We start from the raw sequence: 23,013 nt of genomic DNA, 5'->3' as shown, positions 1-23,013 counted from the left end.
CTTGGACAAGCTGATCAGTGAAGTGTAACCACCCACATATTTTTTTATTCTAGAAATGAACAGCTGATGAGTTTTATAGTAATTCAAGTTTGCTCTGGGTGATTCAGGTATGGAAACAAACAGATGTAAATGTTTTTTAAATTTAGAAAATATGTTTTATGTATATAATTTCAACTGTAATTTGCTAAATATTTTTCTTTTAGTGTTTACATTATATAGAGTTCCTTCTTTCACAACTTTAATGCACTGTAGCATACTGTATCTGACACAATTGGTCTTTATAAATTAGCAGTGACAGGAGGACAAAATCATCTTTTAATGTCACAATGATGTGAATGATGTTGAAAGAATGTTGTGCATTATAAAGGGAAGAGTACTGCCTAATACATGGCACAGGCAAACATTCGGAAAGTAAAACTGAAGTCAATGGATGAAGTCTGAATATGTCAACTACGTAACAGAATGCATAATATTTTTCTACATGCAGAAGAAATTTCTTTGATTCAGCAATACGTTATTTAACAGACTGTCATAGCCATACACAATTGACTAATTTTCCATAACATAATTTAATCTTGTTTACTTTTGCTTGGGCTGATAAATGAATGCTTAAACATTACACAGTGCACACAGTGCAAACTTAATATTCAAAACACAATTGTAATGGTTCCAGTGACAATCATAAAAGGATAAAGAAGACAGAAGACCATGAATGCATCCTAAGTTGGAAGGGATATACTGTATCTTTAAATCTTTTTTCAATTTTAAAATATTCTAAGTAGGTTTTGAAACCTTGAAAATGCTCAAAGAGAATGAAACAAAACCACCACAAACCCCCCCGCAATTAATGAACTTGAGTTTTTTTCCTAGCTTCGGACTCATTAATGCAGTATAGTTTTCCTCTTTTAAGTGAGCCTAAACTGGTTATTGCTGGAAGGATAGAATACTCAAGACACAAAGGCTGGTAATGAATCTGAAAATCAGCCTTAATGGTTGTCCTTTTCTTTTAGAATGTAACCCAAAATAAAGGGAAAAAAATCTAATCTCTGAATTGAAATAATGCTACTTAAATTTTGCACATTTCCCGGACCCCAAAACTTAGAAGAACTCCAGAGCCCACTGCTTAAATGGAAATAATTTATTTGGGGGACAAAAAAGTGTTAGTGGGGTGATTGCAGTCCCCCCCCACACACACACAAAGAAAGCTCTTGCTGGCTGATTCATTCAGTTGCGTCTTTGGAACAGGTTTAGTATGATGCGTTGGCTTTGTCACTTATCAGATTAGGTACATATTTTGAAATGTGCAGTTGCTTGGTAGGTCTGTTCGCCGTAAAGCCTGACTACACCGGAAATAGCTTCTTAAATGGAACATCAGAGCTTAAGGAAGCAAATCCATTAGAATGAGAGACTGAGCAGCAACTGTTGTAAATGCAAAAGGCCACCTTAAAATGGAGGCAAGCACTGCCTGCTTTGTAGCCCATATACACTGTGAATCCTGTTAGAGCACTAGATATTCCTCAGAGCAGAATGCATCCTAGTGGGGGTTGCAACTGCACATGACTGAAAAAATACTGAATTATAGAAGGGAGGCATGATTAATTCAGTGCTTCTTATGTGAGACAGATATCTGTATGAATCTACATTGAGACCCAGTAGAAATGTTCACTTCTGCCGGGTTTATAGCTCTGTGCATTGACAATGTATCTCAAGCAGGTACCTGCTGAGTTTAAATTCACAAGAATTGTTATCCATAATCCATTAAGCCTACGATGAAGAAGACAAATATGTCCTTTTTAGAAAAATACATGTATGAAAATTTGCTCTGAAGGGGGTAAGTTTACCTTGTGGTAAAGAAAAAGAGGAGCATGCATTGGGACTGCATCAGTTACACGACATCTCACATTAGCCAGTGAGTGAAGGGGGAGTGTAGCCGAATGATGAGGATGAAAATGTGATGCAGTGTTTATAGGAGGGGCTTTTCAGCATGGCTGCCATGACAACACTGCCAGGAATTAAGCACCACATGAAATATTTCTGCACACAGAGTCCCACTGAAAGACAGGATGGTCAAGCAGTTAAAAAGCAGAATCAAGAGCATTTTGAGATGTATGTGCTTCTACTGTATGAAGCTAAATAGGTAAAATGTTTTCTCATTCACTGTTTGTGGGCAATGAGTTACTGATCCACTTAGATACTATCGACATATCTGCTTTTCTCTGCAATGAAATACCCCCCCAAAAAAATATTACAGTATATTGCCAGTAACAAAATTTATTGTATTTCAGCTAACAAAGTGTACAATTAAAAAAACGTTTTATGGTGAATTTTAAAATAGTCAAACTAAAGAAATAAAGCTACAAATACAGAGTTGAAATGTATGCCTAACAGCAAAAAGAAATAGCACATTTAAATGTTACTCTAAATGAGATACAAAGCTTAGACTTCAGAAAATGGATTCTTGAATTCTTCCTGTAATAATGAAAATAGCATTCCAAAATTACTAAGGCAGCAAACACTGTCCATGAGATGAATGTGATGTGCATTTTAACTGCAAGTCATTCCCCTTTGGAAATCAGAGGAATAAGAGTGAACATTATTTTGACAACATAAGCATTAGATTTAAATATCTTCTGTATTTTGTTTGGCTATTTCCACTTCTTACCTATATTAAATATAGCGAATCTGTATAAAAATCCTACTTGATACTCTTAATTGTACAATGTTTAGCATTTAGAGTCAACAAGGCTGAAATTGGTCAGTTTTTTCCTTTTGCTTGCCTACTGCTCTCTTTCACAAATAAAGTCATCGATTTAACTGAAGAGCTTTTTTATAGCTGTTGTTCCTCAGCTGTGAAAGTGTGTGTATCACTGGACAGTGACACAATCCCTTGGCACTGGATGGAGACATGTTTGGGAGGAAAAACAGATTAATAATTGGATTATATGTGTTAGGCATGACAAGAGAGTATTGAAATCTTACAAGGATAAATAAAAGCATATTTCCAAGCACTTTATGAGAACTTGTTGATATAACAACATATAGATATAAAATTAGGTAACCCAATCAAAAAGCCCTTTTCGCTTGGTCTAATGCTTACAAACCATGAAGTACTAATATCTTAAGCCTTGTGATTTACACATAATTATTTTTGGTGTGTTGAGGGGGTAATCTGGTAATGGAAATTCCTTTAATAAAATAAACATCCAAGTTTATGGAACTAATGCATTTCACAACAAAGTATTGCAAATATCAGCCAGAACCCATCAATCCATTTTGCTGTGTTTATACAGAAGGTTCTGTTTTACTACAAAATATTAAGATGAGAACAGAAATGTGAAAATTGCAAGAGTAAATTTTCATCAAGCTGTTATTTTTTATTATATATAAATGTGTTCAAATTTAATCATATTATAGCCCTTTTTTATATTGCCAATTAAAAATATGATACTGCTACCTAACATTCTGTGATGACTAACAAACCTTATATTATAAGTGCCGTAATAACAAAACCAAGTCATGCTTTAGGTCCTGCAGTAAATTAGATTGACTTTATCTGCTTCTGTTCCCTTTGGCTAATTAGCTTCCTCCTACATTAACAACAAGCAATGAAGAGCATGTCTCCAAATTCATTTAATGCCCAGGACTCCAAACCACCTCGAATGAACAGTACAAATATTCGTTCTGAAAAATGTAATTGCCATCACATCACACCAACTATAAAAAATTTAACGTCTTACGTGCTGTAGTATATTTTCCGAAAGTTAGCATATTCTAGTTGAGCCTAACCTGTACAATAAGAATTAGGACATTCATTGATTTCTTATTAAAAGGTAACTTCTCTGGCTTCTGTCGCAAATTGATCCATCCAGCCATTTTCTGTCTGCTTCATCCAATACAGGGTTACAGGGGATCTAAAGCCCATTCCAGCAAGCAATAGGTGCAGGCCAGGATTATACCCCAGATGGCATGCCAGTCCACCACAGGGCAGAAACACATACAAATGCACGTTCTCACACCAGGGCCAATTTTCCTAGAAACAAATTAACCTACCAGCATGTCTTTGGACTGTGAGAGGAAGCAAGACTAGGGGAAACCCAAACACAAACTCAAGCCACATTGCACCCTGGGTATGGAATTGAACCCAGGGCCCCAGCAGCACTGCCAACTCCTGCACCACCATGCCACCCACCACAAATTCACTTCCTCTGAACGGTTTGTGACACAAAATCTTATTGGAGTCCATGATGAAAAACTGGGAGAAGGGCAAGTCTTAATTCTCACAAAAAAAATACCCCCAAACCACTTTTCCCCGGGACTCAACATACTAATGCAATAGCTTTGAATGTATCATTTTATTTTAATCTTGGTTTAATGTGGTTATTTTAGTTTGTAAACTGTCTCTCAGTTATAAATACAGTATAAAATCAGTATGCTTACTCCCCACCACCTTCCCCAACTCTACCCCAGTGCAGAAATCATATTCAAGCAGTTGTCCTTCAAACAAAATTACTTAAAGCCACGATATCAGTGAAGACTTGTTCCCGCAATCACATTCCGGGGGTTGGATTGTATCTCCTAAATACATGTTATTAATGAACTGGAAAAGGAACTGCAAGATGACTGCTGGGCTGAAATGAAGCTTCAAAGCTTGTTATATAATAGGAATGTAGATATAGGGTTTTTATTTAAAAAAAGCTTAAGAATCAATTCTTTGGACATAGGCAGGTGGACAGTTTCCTAAATCTTAAAAAGGTTTAAACTCACTCCTACAGATATTTGTTGGCATCTCAGAAAAGTTGTGGCACAAAATACACAAAGTATTCCCAAAGCTTTCTTGATGACCACCATTGACTAATATTGTCATAGGTGTTATCATAATTTGATAAAGAACGCAAGCCCCAGTTCTACACCAGCTCCTCTTCAGACTTCATTAGCCAACAAGCTAAACTAAAATGCACACATATACTCTTATAAAACAGGGCACATTCAGCCAATGTAGGCATTACACTTGTGAACAGAGAAAAGACATACACAGTCACGTGAGATTCCCAAGTCCCACTGAAAACAGTGGCCACATGGAGTTTGTTTGCTTTCTAAACATTTGAAAGGTGTGTAAATTTGAATACCATGCAGGTGCTTAATAAATGTGCAACATACAGAATAGAATAGAATATGCATAAGTAAGAATAATATTAAGAATAAATAACCTGAATAAATAACAATAAATAACTAAATCATATGGTTATAGACAGAATATTGAAAGTTTAGACAAGGGTTTGAAAACAGGGGATAGGTAAATAACTGAATTGACACAATTTCTTGTAGTAGATATGTAGGACATCTACTTATTACTATTGTATATGTTAATAAAAAGAGAAATAAGGAGAACATTTTAACGTTACAAAATGTTATTGGTTCAGTGCTGAAATAAGGTTTCCTGTCGAGATAAAGACAGGTCCCAATTCATATCCCCAAATCCTTGTTTTATAGGTTCAGCTAAAGTTTTAAATATTATTTTCAGAAATTATTCATTTCTTTCTGGCTCAACTCATTCTTCCACTATTACAGTGTTTAAAACATCAATCAAAGAAACTTAATAAATACTAAACAAATTGGCTCTAGGGCATCCACTCCTGCTGAGATTCCAAGTTGAACAGAGTGACTGAAATCAATTTTGAGTGTTTTAGATGACCTAGTGTAACACATTTTTGCTTTATGTCACAAAGTTCTATAGCAGATTCTGTTTATTTATTTCTATGTTTGAATATCATCTACACATCCACAAGTTATTTTTTTGCCAAGAGCTGATGACTCTGCTCCTGTAATTAACTGACTGAAACAGTTTTCAGAATGTCTAAATCTGTTTGTGGCTTGCTTTGGTGTTCTTACCCCTCCTAGTATATAGTACAGTATATCACTCCTGGTTCAGACGGTGAATGAGCAATTAGTTTCACCGACCTAGGCAGAACAGAAACCAAGAAAGAAACAGAGAAAGAAAGCAGAGGTAGCTTCATGACTGAAGAAAATAACTTTATTTAAAGCTCATATTCCCATTGATATGGGTTTTGACATTAAAAGTGTGATAAATCCTGTTGCAATCTAATGATTTTCTCATTACTTTAGATGTTCAGATGTGCTCCAGTTGCAGGTTTCTTACACAGTTATCTTGTGTTCAATGTCCTCTTTTTGCTCAAGAAAAGGTTTACTTATCACACGCCCAGATACAGGAACGTGTATCACTCATCAATCTAAGGCAACAACATTAATAGTCAGAAACTATTATAGATTTTCTAGTTTTATACCAGCAATCTAACAAAATAAAAACAATCAAATGCCACATAATATTAAAATATTTAATTTTAAGCCATACAAGCAAAATATACTTTATAATAATTGCTTACACTCCACTCAAAGTGCTTTACAGGTAATGGGGACTCCCCTCCACCACCACCAATGTGCACCTGGATGATGCGACGGCAGCCATAGTGCGCCAGAACGCTCACCACACATCAGCTCTCAGTGGGGAGGAGAGCAATGAAGCCAATTCATAGAGGGGGATTATTAGGAGGCCATGATTGGTAAGGGCCAGTGGGAAATTTGGCCAGGACACCGGGGTTACACCCCTACTCTTTTCGAGAAATGGCCACAGAGAGTCAGGACCTCTCATCTGAAGGACGGCACCTGTTTATAGTATAATGTCCCCATCACTATACTGGGGCATTAGGACCCAGTGAGCGCCCCCTGCTGGCCCCACTAACACCTCTTCCAGCAGCAACCTTAGTTTTTCCCAGGAGGTCTCCCATCCAGGTACTGACCAGGCTCACACCTGCTTAGCTTCAGTGGGCTGCCTGTTGTCAGTTGCAGGGTGATATGGCTGCTGGCTTTAACTAGACCTAATATTTTTTACCCCTCAGTACATCTCAATGTGCCTATTAACATCCAGAGCAAACATGTTTTGCTCAGTGTGTAAGTAGGGGTCTCTCTATTTTGGATGCTGGTATGTTGAATTTTTTTTTAGTAAAGCGTTTTAGCAAAAAATAGTTTGGTCTGTAGTTGATTTTAAAAAAAACTTTAGACTTGAGAGCATGTTCAGATATAAATTATATTATATAAAGACATATAATATAAGTTCAGATATAAATTCATTAAAATGAAAACATCTTCGAGACCATCTTCCATTGCAAAACATATACCCCATTCCTCTTCAACATTATAATAAAATATTTATTTGTATCTGCTTTAAAGTGCATTATGGCTCATGACTGGCAAGCCTTTTCTGCAAACTACTGAGGGCTCCACAGGGGGAAGTGCATTTTTTAATCCAAATCACAAGTAGATAATTTTCTGGATTGTTAAAATAAAAGCCCTAAGGGAAGTAGAAATATGTTTAAACATGAAGGGTTGCAGAATAAACTGCCCATCTTATTTGTTGAACACCATACCATTGCATCTTTCAAGAAGAAGCTGGGTGAGATCTTACTTATGTTTTTATACAATTTCTACAGTCATCATTAGGTTTCACTATGGGTAAATGAAAAAACATTCTTTATTCAACAAAGAAATTAATTCAGCTATTACCTGTACACAAATACAGTACAAGCCCATAGGAGCTTCACTTTTTAGCATTTAGTGGAAGTAAAGGAATGTGATAAAGATATTGTATTGTTTTTTTAAGATATATACAATATACATCATGTGATATTGAAAGATATTGGAATGGAATTTTAGAATTTCTCTGTTTCATAACATTATGTGGGTAAGTGTAAATCAGCTTTGTAACACTAATTTGTAAGTGGCAATGGTCTTATAGATGCCTGGTGGACATAAATAATGAATAATTTCAAAAAAGCTATACTGTAAAATTATGCTTACAAAATGACAAACATTGCTTGCAAAAGAATCTCATCCCCATCAGAAACTGATATGACATACTGTTTTGTAATTTGCAAAGATGTGCCAGGTAAACTATTACGTACTACACCAGAAATTATTATAAATGCGGCTTATATATGCGGCAATATATAATGAAATATTTGAAAGTACCATTGATTTACACAATAAACAGAACAGTTGGTAGTAAAGGATGATAATATAAAAGCAGTAAGCGGTTTTCTACGGTTATCACTTCTCACAATTCTTATATTAAATTTAGTGGCACAAATTTAGTGTTTATCACAACATAACCCAATAGCACCTCCTATGTGACAGATCATCATCCAGCACGAATTCTAATGGCTGCAAATTCACCTTGTCAACACCTCATTCTCCCAAATAAACTTAGATGCATACATTAATTACATACTTATAAATATGCATACTGTAGGTACATACAGAATGTGGAGAAGATCATACATCAATCAAATCCTAAGCTAAGCAGTAAAAGGTTTACTTGAGACACCTGTCTTTTGTCATAGCAGTGCCAGCTTCACACAGACATACAGTAGCTACATAATCCCAAGGAAAAAAGACAAATGTTATTATTTTACATCTAATGCCTTCCTCATTATGTGGAGATAAATCTAATCTGTTACAGGAATCACCACAATAAAGTACAGTATATCATGTATATGTGTATTATGCAATGCTTAATGTAGATAATTTAAATATGGAGGAATGTGGATAAAAAATCAGAATTACTTGCAGTACTTTGAAACAAGAGAGATAAGCACGAGAAACAATTTCCAAAGGTGGGACAGTGGCAATCCATGAATATACAAACTGAAAATTTCCTTTTTTAAGACTGATAGGTGATTGTTTTCCTAAATTTAAAAGGTTTAAATTAAAAATGTCTTCTTTTCCGTAAGTATGCTTAGACAGCCCTAATATAACCACATTACCGGTATTTTAGAAGATATGTGTAGGCTAGTTAAAATATTATAAGTAAGCTAGAAAATAAAAAACAAATCATTACATATTTTCAACTCTTTGTGGTGATGCAAAGATTCCAAGTACTGACTGCAAAAAGACAGACATGTCTTTGCAAGAGAAAATGAAGTTGCATAAGTTACTCTCCAAGGTGCTGATAATCTAGTTGTGTCCTTCTCTACAGCAGGGTTTGCTGGACTGTTTTGCCTGTTGTTTCTTTTCTCTACAGTCTACTACTGTTTTGTGCCGTACTAAATTACTTCAGAGTTCCTAAATCCTAACAAATGTGGAGTTTAAAATTAAATCAGATGATAAATAAGCAGACCTCTTGAACTGCATAACTCATCCACACTCAATGGCTTCGGGTATGGCTTTGACCTACCAGTCATTGTGCGCCTCATCAATGACCAGAAGAACCTTGAACTTCTTGGTCACTGTGGTGGGGGTCTGCTCCACTAATCCTGCCGAGGCGGCCGTTTGCTTCACAACATTGGAGATGGAGCTGAAGAAGCCTCCTCCCGTTGACTGGGCGGCCTGCCGTCTCTCTGGGGCAGGAGACGTAGCGGGAGCCGGGGCCGGGGGTGGTGGCTGCTGGGGTTCTGGCCTCTGGAGGTCGGTCATGTACCCATTGGGCAGGTTGGCAATGAAACTGCTGTCTGACAGCCTGCGCCGCAGGAAGTTCATGGCGTAGCCGATGTAAGTGTTCCGATGTCAATCCTGATAAGGATCTCCGTGAAGGTTGTTCAAGCCTGATGCACAGCTTAAGGTCTGGTTCTGTCAGTGGGATGCTCCTAGTGTACAGGCAGAGAGAGAGACTCTTCAGTTATCCATGCAATCTGGAAATGGACACGTTTCTAGTGAGTCACTTGCTGCTTCCTCCTTCTCCTTTCTTTCCCCCCTCTCTTTCTCGTGGTAGGTCTCTTCCCAAATAGCGGATCTACAGCCAGACACCATCCAGCACAGCTCTGACAAGCTGAATGCCTGCAAAAGATCTCTCTCCCCGCTCTCTCTCTCGCTGTCTCGGTTGCTTGCTTGTTCACTCTCCCCCCCCCTTCTCTCTCTCTCTCTCTGCTACATCACAGGGCAACGTGCTTCCCTCAGCCAGCAAGGGATTTCCAATGAATCTGCAAAAGGAAATGATGGTGAATGCTCTCTATGCTGGTGATCTGGCATTTAACCTCTGCCCCCCCACCACTACTGACCTTCACGTCCTGCCTTCCACAGTGCGAGCGGTTAATAAAGAAAAACAGAAAACGGCTCAGAGAATTAATTAATGGATGAGCAGAGCGGGAGGCAGACATCAGCTACAGTCTCAGAGGAATCTATTCAAGGTTGTTAACCCTTTCCTCACAAGACCTGTTGGCTCGGTCTTAAGCACCACAGAGTCAATTAGATCTGTTGGACATTCAAAATCATGTTTGCAACGCAGTTACGATTTATTTAGATTTAGGGATAGGAGCTCAAACTGTATATCTACACACCGTTTTAAAGGGGGCTTTACATATATCATTCATAAATTCAGCAGCTATTGTCTCTCATCCCCACAGCACACCACTAGTAAAAAAATCTTCTTCATTTAAAAGTAAAGGAACAGTAGATGTGATACAGAAAAAAAGGGAATTCTGAAAGGAATAAAATGTACATATTTTAACTGCATTAAGTTGAGAATTTCAGATTTTTTTCAAACCACAGAGTGATAGAATACTGATTGAGCAGAATATTTATTTCAAGAACAAAAATACTTAAAATAGCGAAAAATACTGTTTTTAAGTTGACATATGTTTGCTTTGTCCACATTCTTGAGCACGTTGAAGCTCAAAAAAGCAAGCGACGTGCTCTTTTGCCAATATGTATATTTCGTTAAAGAATCTCCATAAATGAATGCCTTAATTCAACACAGTACTTCAGCTCTGAATGTTAATAGCAAATATTATAGAAAGTACTGGATAATGAATAATATCTTAATTATAAACCTTGAGAACTCTAACCCCGTGTGGTAGCTGGGGACCATGTGTTCTAACAGGTGCTATCATTAAGATGACATTTTAACTTTAAAATGAAAATGTAAAGATTCCATGGCACAGTTCACAAGAATAAAGATGTTTATTCGGTTAATGTCAACTTTGGGTATTCACATACTAACTGAGGTCTTAATTCACCTGATGAAGCAAGTTCTCATTTTTGTACCTAATTGGCTATGTAGTGGGTCTGCTGGATCAGCTGCTGTCTACTGCACGTCACCCAAGTAGAGTCTGAAACTCAGTGGTGGGTGGAGTCCCTCCCATTTATAAAGCTCCTCGGGACCCATCTGGATGAAAAGTAAAATTGTGTTCTGGTTCTTGTTTTATGTTCTCATTCTCGTTCTTGTTCGTACTCTTGTTGCTGTCGCCAATATAATTAAGAAGAAGAATGCATGCCTGATGTTACAAAATATACAAAATATATAATGTGTTAAATGCCTCAAATGTATTTGTATCAGAGTGTTTTAGCACTTTATATCAGATTATTTACATTAATAATACATTATTCTTGAAAGCAGACTTTCAAGTTAGGGTTGTTTTTCATTCATCAATCAATGGTTCTCAATCTGTCCTGTGTACAATTGTATCTGTAAGTTGTTGTTTCTGCTTGTTTAGAAGTATACTGGGCTAAATACAGAACATCTACAAAATAGAATAAAACAAAAATAATGGAATACAATTGCTGTGTGCTTAATATTTGATATGTTAATATACAGTAAATGCCATCCTGAAGTGTTTATTGTGAAAAACAAGAGTACTTGCTAATATATCAGTGTTAATTGGCTTTAAGAGAAGCAAAAGAAGAAAAAGCAAAATGGGAAACTCATAACTGTGCACCTCAGTCTCCTGTGCTACAGTATGTTTCCACCTGAGCTACCACATTTTACAACAATTCACCACATAATGGCATCTTGATGATTCTCCACAATACATGGCAAAAAAAATTATCCTATAGACCTATAAATGTTTCCTGTGCTGTCTCTAGTTCTGTAATATTCCAGATCAGTACTACCACTTTTCTTTGTAGACACCATTACAACGGAGGTCAAATCTCACTTCTTTATAAAAGAAAAAAATTAGCAGATCTTCAACACTTTGTCTTTACGTTTAAACGTTCAAGGTGACTTTCCTTGTCAAAACATTTTCAGGCAAGTTTATGGTTTCTGTGTAGACTACAGAGAGGTGCTATTCTCAGCAAATGTACAGATTGTCCTTATTTGCTCAATCAGGGAAACACAAGGCACTGAGCTATTCTATAAACATAAGGATAAAAAAATCAGTCGAACAAATTCTATGTGTTATCTTTGTGTTTGCTGTGAATAATTTCTTCTCTAGTCTTTATTGTAGACGTGTCTAATGGAATATAAATGGCATTGAACAATGGCTCATATCATACCTAGATAATTCTATTCCCATTCAAAATGAAATGTGAAAAAACGCACACTGATCTTTTTCTTTTTCGAAAATGAATATATTTTAAACACTTAATGGAAGCCCTTCTGAAAGGTCAAAAGAAATGTCATCCACCTTGTTAAAAAAACGTAGTTTCAGAATGTCCTGCTTTTCTTACAATATTTAAGGTAATCTGAATGTACTGGAATGAAGCTTTATTCTTGCTTCAGGCTAATGCAGAACCAATTTGAATGTGATGTCTTTGATATTTAATTCCTGCACATACCTGCCAGGAGGATTTTGTAACACGATTGAACATACAGTAGGAATGGTTTCCTGCACAAGCTGAGAGATGACCATTTAGCCCATCTCGCCCAACTAGTTTGCTATCGTTTACCGATAGAGAGAAATATTCAAAACAGCCTAGGAAATCACAATAAAATATTTCTTTGCACTTAAATAAATGCAGCCAATGAGAATGATTACCAGTTATCTAAGAGTTTTGAACTATGTCTGTCATTAGAAATGGACAAGTTAAAATCTCTAATTGTATTATTTTTCTGCCATTAGTATACATGATTTTTAAGATGTTAAAGCAAAACACCGCTTGACAGGAAAGAACATGCATTCATGCAACAATGAAACATGGGTCTTTAAATGCAATATTATGAATATTTACATTTAAATGAATAATATTTCTTTACTTTTTTGCTTAGCCTGATGTGTGTTCTGAGTATCCCTCCATGACATGCTAAAATCTTCCAGGGCATTTTTACCCATCTCAGAAGGGTCTATTCTTTCATTCCTCTGTGACAAACCTTGCCTTGTGTGCTGAGAATTCCCTCTCTGTGGTTTCTGACTGCTTATCAATATTCCATTAGTTTTAGCTTTCAGGAACAACATAAAAGCAAAGGGAACTCCTTAATGGAAGCTACAGTACTCAACTGCCACTGCTGAAACCATGGTGCTTAGATTGCTGCCTGTATTTCTGCCACTGTTAAGCCGCATAAAATATAAGCCGTATAAAAATCAAAAATGTCTCAAAGGAGGATGGCCCATTTGTCCTTAATGTGATTGTAACTGGAATATTTTTTCTGAAAGCTGAAAAAATCCGGAAAGAAACTCATTTTTATTGTTCTGATTAAACCAAGACCATAGGTCCTGAAATATTGGTGTATGGAGCCCAAATAAAATATCTTTCCCTTTTCTAACCTGTCATCTTCGTAAATTCTTTTCTGAATGAACCAAGAACACAATGCACAAGAAATTAAAATTATTTGAATTTTCACCTTTCATTAAACCAAAGCAAATAAGAACTGCTGCATACATGACATGTTAATGAATTAAAGCATCCTAGAACAATTTGTTCATTTAAATGGAGACAAAACACTTTTTCTGTTTCTTCTATATCCTGTGTGTTCTATATCCTTGAAGTTCATAAGAAGAATGTTATTCCATTTCTCTCAATGCTTACTGTTCATTAGTGCAAAGAGAAAACTCACACAAAATAAAAACACCACACTTGTACTGTACTTAAACACTACTTGTATAAACGTATATACAGTAGGTACTTAGTGCTTCAGGAGAGTCTCAAATTAAAGATGGCATGCTTTCTGTGAACATTTGATTGACATATGCCATTTCCCTAGGGGACAGAATATCACTGACTAAGAATTACAATTTGAAAGATTGAAGTTGTATAAGCTCTGACATTCAGATATACCCAAAAGCAATTCTCCATGTTCTCTCAGCCCACCTATTATATATATATAGTTTTTTTTTATAAATATGCCTGCAGATAATCCAGGCAAGAAAACTATCGCATGAATCACTGGAAAGAAAAATTACATTTTGCCAAATTATGACCAGTAAAAAGGTTAATTTGATTTATTGAAATAAGTTTATATATAGATGTAGATTGCATATTCGTATATTGCAATTAGTTGTGAGTCTTTTACTAAAAAAACAACTATGTCTTCCTTTTCATCAATCAATAGGGTACAACTGACTACAGCTTCCAAAATAACTAAATAAAACTCCTTCTGTTACTTTGCAATCTCGGATTCATTACTGGGTTAATTGAAGCTACGAAACAATACTAGCGTTAACCTCTCACAGCTGTGATTTATAGTTTTCAGAAAGGGGGAGGTGAAATGAAGCAGAACTGAAAAATGGTATCAAATGCGGACACACATGGCTAGACAGAAACTAAGAAATAACGAAACATCTATAGCACAGAGATTTGCTTTGTGAAATGCGCAGATAATTACTAGCTAGCACCGCATACTTTGTTTCCCAATCTGTTCTATAACAATGCAGTTGACAGTTTCAACTTCTAGCCATCTGACTCACTGCACATCATCTACAAGCCCTGTTTTAACTTCTTCCGAGTATTAATTCAAAAAGCCAAAGATAAAATTCTGCTTCGACTCTGATGGCACAAAAAAAAACAAAACGCCAGCGTTAACAGGTCTCATTCCGTGCGAGCCCTGTAATGGCAATATAATCATAAACCCCTGGAGCTTAAAAAGCATTGCCAACCAGCTGGGGGCATATGACCTTTCTTTTTCAGGTCCTCTTCTTTGTTCCCTTGCCTCACACAAAAGAGTCTCTGCCTGTGCACTGTGCGGCGTTGTGGGCAGAGAGATGCCCGAGAGATGGCTAGCTGTAACCTGATCGCGAACGACATTGGCACGGCGACTTTGTCGTTCCTCTAGGTTGGAGCAGAAAGCGGAGGAGGAATTAAGAGCATATGAACGTGAGGGACCTCACTGAGCAGGAGCCTGTTTAAGATAACCCAACCCTGCCCGGGGCTTGGAAAGTGTCCCAAACCTACTGGGACACGTTAGAACGTAAGACAGGTCACAAACAAGAGGTCATTCAGCCCATCCAACTCGTTTTGGGAGGAGCTTATTGATCAAGGGTCTCATCCTGCTGTTTTTTTTCCCGAATTAAGCTAATACACTGTAGGAATTTCAGCAGCACGCCCGGGTAGCTGTTGTCTGTTTTAAATGCGCTTCCGTATTGTTTACAAGTTCTCGGTTTTCAGCTCCTCTGGTTCCTGTTTCATCGTCCGTTCTGAAGATGGCCATGCCGCTTTTTTCAGCGGATTTTTTAACATTTCTATCAGGAACCTTCATTCTCTTCTCTGTCCCTCCCGCCTGTCAGTGTAGGACACGCCTGGACTGAATCCAGAACAGTGATTAGTTTCTGTAACATTCTGACCAGAATTAAACACAATATTCTAAAAAGGCCATACTAGTGTGTTATACTATATACCGTATTTTGTCTCTGTAACATCCCTTGATTTGAATTGTAGACTATTAAGTATCTTAGCATTTTGTTTGGGTAGATGGGCCCATAGCCTTTCTTATGTTCTTATGCGAGAAATAATTAGTTGTACATAAATATTAAGTTGATATCCGTTTTACATTTATGTTTAAATTCATTAATTGCTGCATTCTGGTTATGTGTTGTGTTTCAATTCTTTACAGTGGACTATTGTCCTGGAACTCTGTGCAATGCAAGCTGTTAAGATGGGCTATTTATATCTCACTACTGTGAAAAAGAACAAATGCAGAATATTTTTTTACAGCAAACCAGTGTCTTGTCTCTCATGGTGGATCACTGCTGTAATGTTGATAATTCAGGCACTACACAGTTTTGAAGGTTCTACGTGGGTCAGCAGTTCAACAGCAACTTTGGAATAATTCAAACTGGAAAGAACAAGCATCAGGGAGATAGGAAGTGATATAAAAGTATGGTGAAGAACAGACAAAATCTGCTCTAACTGAAGCAACAAACACCAGAACAGCACATAGAGATTCCACAAGTTGTTTTTTAAGCCTCTTAGTGAAGAGTTACTCTGCAGAGAGCTGGAAAACATCCTGCTGATTGATTAAACATGACAGAAGTGGTTGAAAATGCGATATGTGAACGAGTCCTGAATGCATTTCAAAGACATTGAAACAAACTGCGACTTGTCCATTTTCAGACTCCAGTTATTCTTAAAGGGTAATACGTACTTACTGTATTGTTCTGGTGTGCTAGAGTTTCCATCTATGAGATTAAAAATAAAAAATATATATGATAGAGCAAGAGATTATTTTATTAAGGTAATGTAATTATACTGTATATCTGCTCACGTTAATTTTCACATACCAGTCATATAACAAAAACAGTTTAAACTGGCAATACAGAAAGTTTAAAATAAATATCCTGCACATTAGTGTTTGCATATGTTGTTTTTGTCTGTTTTGTGTGCTTCTCTGTTTTTTTAAATCACACACAAAAAAGCACAATGGAAAAGAAGAGATGTTTAGTTTAATCGCATTCAGCCTCATTTGCTCTCAGTTTGTGTTCATTAAGTGTTAACCTGTGGACTGACAGAATTTTCAAGTAAACCTTGTTCAGCCAAGCGCATCTCTTTTGTGTTTGTTTAGGTTCTAATTTTTTCTTTAATTAAATTACTTGAAAAACATTGTTCAGAAAACAACACACTCTGTAAAGTGTACATTCTAAATGAATCTCCTTAGTTTCAACATTTATGGTGATTTCAACACATACTGTTAAACAAGATATACAAATTAAAAGGGAATTAAATTGTTTAGTCCTCAAAAACGGTTTGAACATTAAGCCCATTGTATCATACAAAAACAATGATTTAAACCAATTCACGTTCAAAGCAAGTTGTGTGTTTTTTCACAAGTATAAATACAGATCTTGCCTGTGCAGAAAGAACTGGCTTGGTTGTTAGGTGCAGTCATACAGAAAACAAATTAAAATTAATCGCATAGCAGCCAGGCTGTCCATCTTTCTGAACAACGAAATGATGTGTGATCTAGATGCATTCACGTTTAGGAGTACTCAGACAAAATTACATAATTGTTGTATTTAATACGTCACCAAGTTGTAACTTCAATTGGTTTCTTTATGTTGCCAGAGTATTAAACCTTTTGGAAGTATGCAGTAAATCAACATCTGGCTCTCCATGGCAACTGCATTTTTGAAAATTTTCTCTCAGAAAGCCAACTGTGACATGAAAATGTGCCCATATATTTCTATAACATAATGCTCTGAAAGTAACCAAAGTCCAGGGCACATGTTTAGTAAATGGGTGTGGTTTAGTGCTATACTGTATCTCTGTTTCCTCTACAGTAAATAGTGTAGGATACTTTATTTTTATTTATCCAGTTTCATGATTTATTAATATCTTTTAGGTTTTTTCTTACTCAGTTCTGATTCTGGAGAGATAAAGGTTGTTTTCATCCACCTTAGCTCTTGTTCATTTAATTAAATCATCAAATTGTCTTAATTAATAGTTCACAAGTCTCTACAGCCATAAATATAAAACTTGTAGTGTATTGGTATTTCAAGAATGATACTGTGGATCACTGTGTTATAAATCATAAAGCACTGACTGGAAATGCATGGAATTAGATAGCAAGTCAAAACATGCTGCAGTTTGCATATACAGTATACTATTAAATAATTATGTAAAACAGCTTAAAAAATGAATTTGACTCCATTCACAGAATGCTTCTCAAGTAGGCTAGAAGTCTTTAATATTCAGTCCATGTTGTTCAGCTTTTGCTTTTTTTAAAGAAATTGAACTATCACAGTAGTTGTCTTGCTACATTTTCTTGTCTTGTCCGCTGAAAACTGTAAGAGTCAGTGAGCGCACCTGAAGGTGAAGATCCCAGAGCTGTTTGTATTAGAGCCTGACGTAAAGACTATTAATGTGTAGCTTGCATTTTTTTATGTTTAGTATCTAATCAAAGAGCTGTAAGAATTAGAACATACAATGTAGATATAGCTGTTGTGACTAAATTGTATGCATTGATACAAATCAGTTTTTTAACTGCTGCCAAATATTACATTTCCACAGAAGTGTAAAAATCATTAAATATTACTGTGAATATGATTTATAAATCAGTTATAAGGAAGCTGCTTATTGATGGTACAGTAGGTGTAGATGCATAGAGTGCAAGGCCATGCTACAGACTGGATCGGACACCTGTCAGGCACAGGGCAAACCAAACACATTGAAACACAGGGAGCATTCAGACTCCACTCAGAAGGCTCCCAATGTGGAAACTGACCCAGGACCCTGTGAGGCAGCAGAACTAACAACTATACCAAGTCAACCATCACTGACATGCATTGTGTTAACTAAATGCATATGTCATTGAACAGTTTAGCTCTCTGCTTCTTCCACGTTGGTGTTAATAGTCAAAACATGTCCATATTTACGGGTAAACCAAAACTTTTTTCTCTTTAACGTCTCTCTCATACAAATAAAAGAAAACACACAAACTTCCACAACATGACAATTTTCTCTTTTTTTGTGAACTAAACAGTTCTATACCCATATAATACCGGTGTGGCTCTGTTACTGATTTTTTTATTTTATTTATTGCACACATATATTTTTTAAAAAGTATATTAAATATGGCATTGAGTAATCATTTTTGTAGTAATATCAATTTATTATAAGAAAAAATTTGAACAGATTTGGTTTCCAACATGATAGAAGAAGTACTGTATGTTTTCTTCTTTTGTTTTTGAAATTGCATACAGTATTCAAATATAAGATTTTGATTGCAGGTTGCTCACATAATGGATGTTACCCCTCTGCCTTCAAACTTAATTGGCTGCAATTATACTTCATTACTATGATAATTTTGTATCTTTTGCCACAATCAGGGATACAGATAACATACATAATTATAAACATTTCTACTTTGAATGGCTTTTTAAAAAATACAGAATTCAAACTTGCCAAATCTCCAGTGTGTTGTTTTGTAATCAGCAGTTGTGTATTTGAAATTATGCCACATGACAATTCTAAAGAAAATGATGGATATCATCTAATATATTTTCTATACTTAATTCATACTGCCAAAATATGAAAATATCAATGTATTTCATCATATTTTAAGTTCTTGATGGTTCTAATGTGCCTACATTTTTATTTTTTGTAATAAAAATGATGGGTAATGATGCAAGAAAGTTATATTAAAGAACCTGTTTTTCCATGTTGTGAGATTACATCAAACCAACATCATCGACACTCAGTCCATCTTGAAATTCTTAAATAAATGTCCCATATTTATATTACCTAAGATTACCTATCTGAACAATTAATTTAAAATGCTTAGATCATCTGTATGATCACCTATTACCTATAAATGTTGACCCCTCTGTAGATTACTTAATTTTTTCTCCTTTTTGATTTATTATTGAAAAATAACTAACTTTAAACAAGACAATCCAAATACCAAGTACTGACAAATTTACTATCGATCTGATATTTTATGTCGAAACGTTTTACGTTTTAAAGCAGTAATAGTTAAAATCTTTAGCAATCAAGACATCTTTTTTTAGCCATAGATTAGACCAACAACATTTTGTTATACAGAAATTCTAAGATTACAAACGGAGAAAATACAGCATGTGCAACCAATAACCACAGCCTGGTAGGTTGGTGAAGTTAAATATACATTCAGCATTTTCATTGCTTCTTAACTAAGTGAGACCTTGTTCTTTATAGCATAGCAGAAAAATTAAAATATTTCCATATGGAAATGGAATTTAGGAAATGGAATCTCTTTGAGATGAAAATACCATTCAGCATATTTAACAGGATGCCACAACATTTCATAAGGCTAGCTGCCCAGGTCCATTCTGCCATTATCTATCTAGATAAATTTGCATTCGATAGGAAAAAGGAAATTTAAGTGCGTCAAGAAAGTTCTTGGGGTAGTTTAGTGGTTAAATCTGTGGTCTAATAACTGGTGGGCTGTGGCTTCAAGCCCCAGTTGCAGCCCCTGCTGTTATACAGTACCTGGTTCATGGTACTCTATTCGATTTTCTGCAGCCCACCCAGCTGTATGAATGAAATTAGCGTTCTTGGGAGTAATCTCAGAGCTAGAACCTCATGCAACATCAGGTGAGGTGGGAGTCACATCCTCTCTTATCTACTTAACATCACAGAAACCAGAATGAGCCTGGCTTGAATATAGAAACTACTTACAGTACCTACAAGAGTGTGTCCTAAATATTGTTATGTTGATGACAGGATAATTAAAATCTCTTAATAGAAAGCTGAAGTGCTCATCATTGTTTTCCGATTTGCAGTGTATTTTTACACTCATGTGGCACAGACACTTTAATATTCATGAGATAGATTATCACAAAAGAAGACCTCATTTTCAGATATCTACAATAAGCCTGGGGTGACCATTGGATGCTGGATCATTTCTCAATTAACAGCAGCCCACTGAACCTATTCTAGCTCAGTGTAAACCTTGTTTGTGCAGTCCCATTGCTTTCGATGTGCTTTCTTCACTAGCATGTTCACCGTGATATTGGGTGAAAGAAATATCTCCAGCCTATTATCATTTCGTCTGCTGAGTGGGCCTTTGCCCCAGATTGTTCTATTTATTTCTGCAAACAATAGGTAATTCTTTTTACACAAACGCACGTCTTTATTTTGGCTTCCATTGTTTTGTACTGAATAATGTACATTTTTAAAGCATCTTATATAGCAGACACATACAGTAGCATTAACATGTACCATTGTGTAACTTTCCTGATTATCACCATTTGCCATTATGATTTCAACAGCCATTCCCAACATTTCAAGTAATTAGAAGCACCTTGTGTTGATAGAGATAGCTTACAGCCTCTGTACAAACACAGAGTGGATCCAGTTGTGCTTGAGTATCACAGTCCAGCCATGTCTTGTTAGATTGTGGGATTGGGACAGTAAAACAAGCAAACACAAATCTTGTGCTCTAATACTGTACATATAATTTAACAAGTTTATTAAAGACCTGAAAATAATTATATAACAACTATGATGCATAAGCTACCAAGCTGTCATGCTTTAATTATGTGTTGCGTAATTAGATTAAAGGGACATTAATATTGCAAGAGGAAAAACTTCAACTCATTTGATGTTCCCAAGAGGGAGCAGCAAGATATGGAACTGATGCTGTTGGAGTCTTTCACATTTTGTAGGAGACAACAGTGTGATTCAAAAAACTGTTTCCTGCTCCTTGGAGACTTGTATGCATAAATAGCTCAAGAGATTGCAAACTGGATTACCTACAGTGCAAGGGCACAGATGTCAGATGCACAAAAGAGTAAAGTTTTTAAAGGAAATGCTCGAGGGCCAGCTTTTCTAGTAATAAGCACCCAAAATAGTGTATATTGCCCAACAGTTACTGCCAAAGCAAATAAAAACACCCTGTGTATAATGTTGATTTCATGCAGCTGAGAAATAAACGTTGTAATAATTCTGGAAGAAGACAATTAAAATATAATTTAGGTTTATTAAAAGGATAATAAAGCCTGCAATATTTTTTTGAAAAAATATAAATCCAATATAAGTCAGTTTAAAGAATGTAAATTGTCTCAGGTTCAAAATTTCTGCCTGACAGTGATGCATGTCTTTATGCAAAAGGCATCTGGTTTCTCGATTATCTCCGTATTAAGCAGAACTGAATGAAATGATTTGCTTAGTCAAATGTAAACAAAGTGTAAATCATGGATATGACTGCTTTTGTGATAGATACGAATGTTGACATTTTTCTTTCTAGAAACTAAATAAAATACAAATGCTTAATATCTGAATTTAATGATACCCTGTAAATCTGTCTTGTACCCTACTACACAAATGTGAGACAAAGAGAGACCTTTATCCCTTTTTTAAGTATGTTGGTAAATTTCAGACAGCTTGAGCTACAGTAGAGAAACTTTTGTTTGGAAAGGGCCAATTAAAACTGCAGCATGAAAAGAGGTTTATATTTAGATGTTCTGACAGTAAAATTAATCTCCGGAGGCATCATCTGAACTGCAAGAAAGGCACCACAGAAGATGAAAGACACATAATCCTATTGAGAATAACTGGGTCAGAAAAGGAAGGCTGTATGTAACTTGATGTGCGCGAAAAAATCTTCGATCTCGACTTAAATGTTTTCAAATCAAATGCATATTCAGATATACTTGTTTCAGATTTCACAGCATGACATTAAAATAAATTCGATGCTGTATTAAAATTACTTGTATTGTACCCAAACTACTTTTGTTGTAGGGTGCTCTAATGTCCTTGTACTAGAAATTTGGAAAACATCCAGCAACAGAATCAGCATGCAATGAAAAAACAACCTCACATATAAGAGCATTTCCCTATTAAACTAAATGTCACCAGCCATAACCTGTTAATAACCTTTTTTTGACATCCATTCCTCAGCAATTTGTCGTTTTTCAACCTTAAAATTATTCCTTACACGTCTAATGCATTCACCTCACTTTATTTCATTAAGCATGAAAAACTACTTTTCTTTCTGGCACATGTGAAAAACGTAAAAAGGCATATATCAAGCTCGGGTTTATTCTTCCAGACATATAGCATATGATTAATCTCTTTACACGAAAGTATCAAATCATCTTTTTGTAGCAGTAAAAGTGTTAATAGTAATTATAGATTTTATTAAAATGGCCATTTTTACTAAAAGAATTACATAATGGTGCTGTTATGTATTGAATGTATACTTGCCCGTACCTATTTTTATAATATTAATTGTTGTGAACCCATACTCTATTTACGGGATATTGAAATTAGCTGACACCGTCAATTTGATCAAATATTACATTAATAAAACACACCAAATAGTTGCAAATGTGAATTTGGGGAATATTATTCCCTACAGTGACAGTAAAAACCTCC

General features: G+C 35.8%; 1 protein-coding gene across 2 annotated transcripts in view; it reads right to left on the bottom strand.

Annotated features, from left to right (window-relative positions):
* The window catches only part of syn2b (synapsin IIb), an 89,548-nt gene extending 79,390 nt beyond the window's left edge, over positions 1 to 10,158 (bottom strand). Inside the window, exon 1 of one of the 2 annotated variants that reach the window (XM_006631029.3) lies at positions 9,248 to 10,158. In XM_006631029.3, the coding sequence (XP_006631092.2) occupies positions 9,248 to 9,549 (302 nt within the window). In that variant the 5' untranslated portion in view covers positions 9,550 to 10,158. The remainder of the gene's footprint in view (positions 1 to 9,247) is intronic. The other variant, XM_069189449.1, reaches the window with a different exon arrangement.
* Positions 10,159 to 23,013: the final 12,855 nt, after the last annotated feature.

The sequence above is a fragment of the Lepisosteus oculatus genome, chromosome 4 (assembly GCF_040954835.1).
Source record: "Lepisosteus oculatus isolate fLepOcu1 chromosome 4, fLepOcu1.hap2, whole genome shotgun sequence".
NCBI lineage: Eukaryota > Metazoa > Chordata > Actinopteri > Semionotiformes > Lepisosteidae > Lepisosteus > Lepisosteus oculatus.
This window is presented reverse-complemented; position numbering and strand designations above follow the sequence as displayed.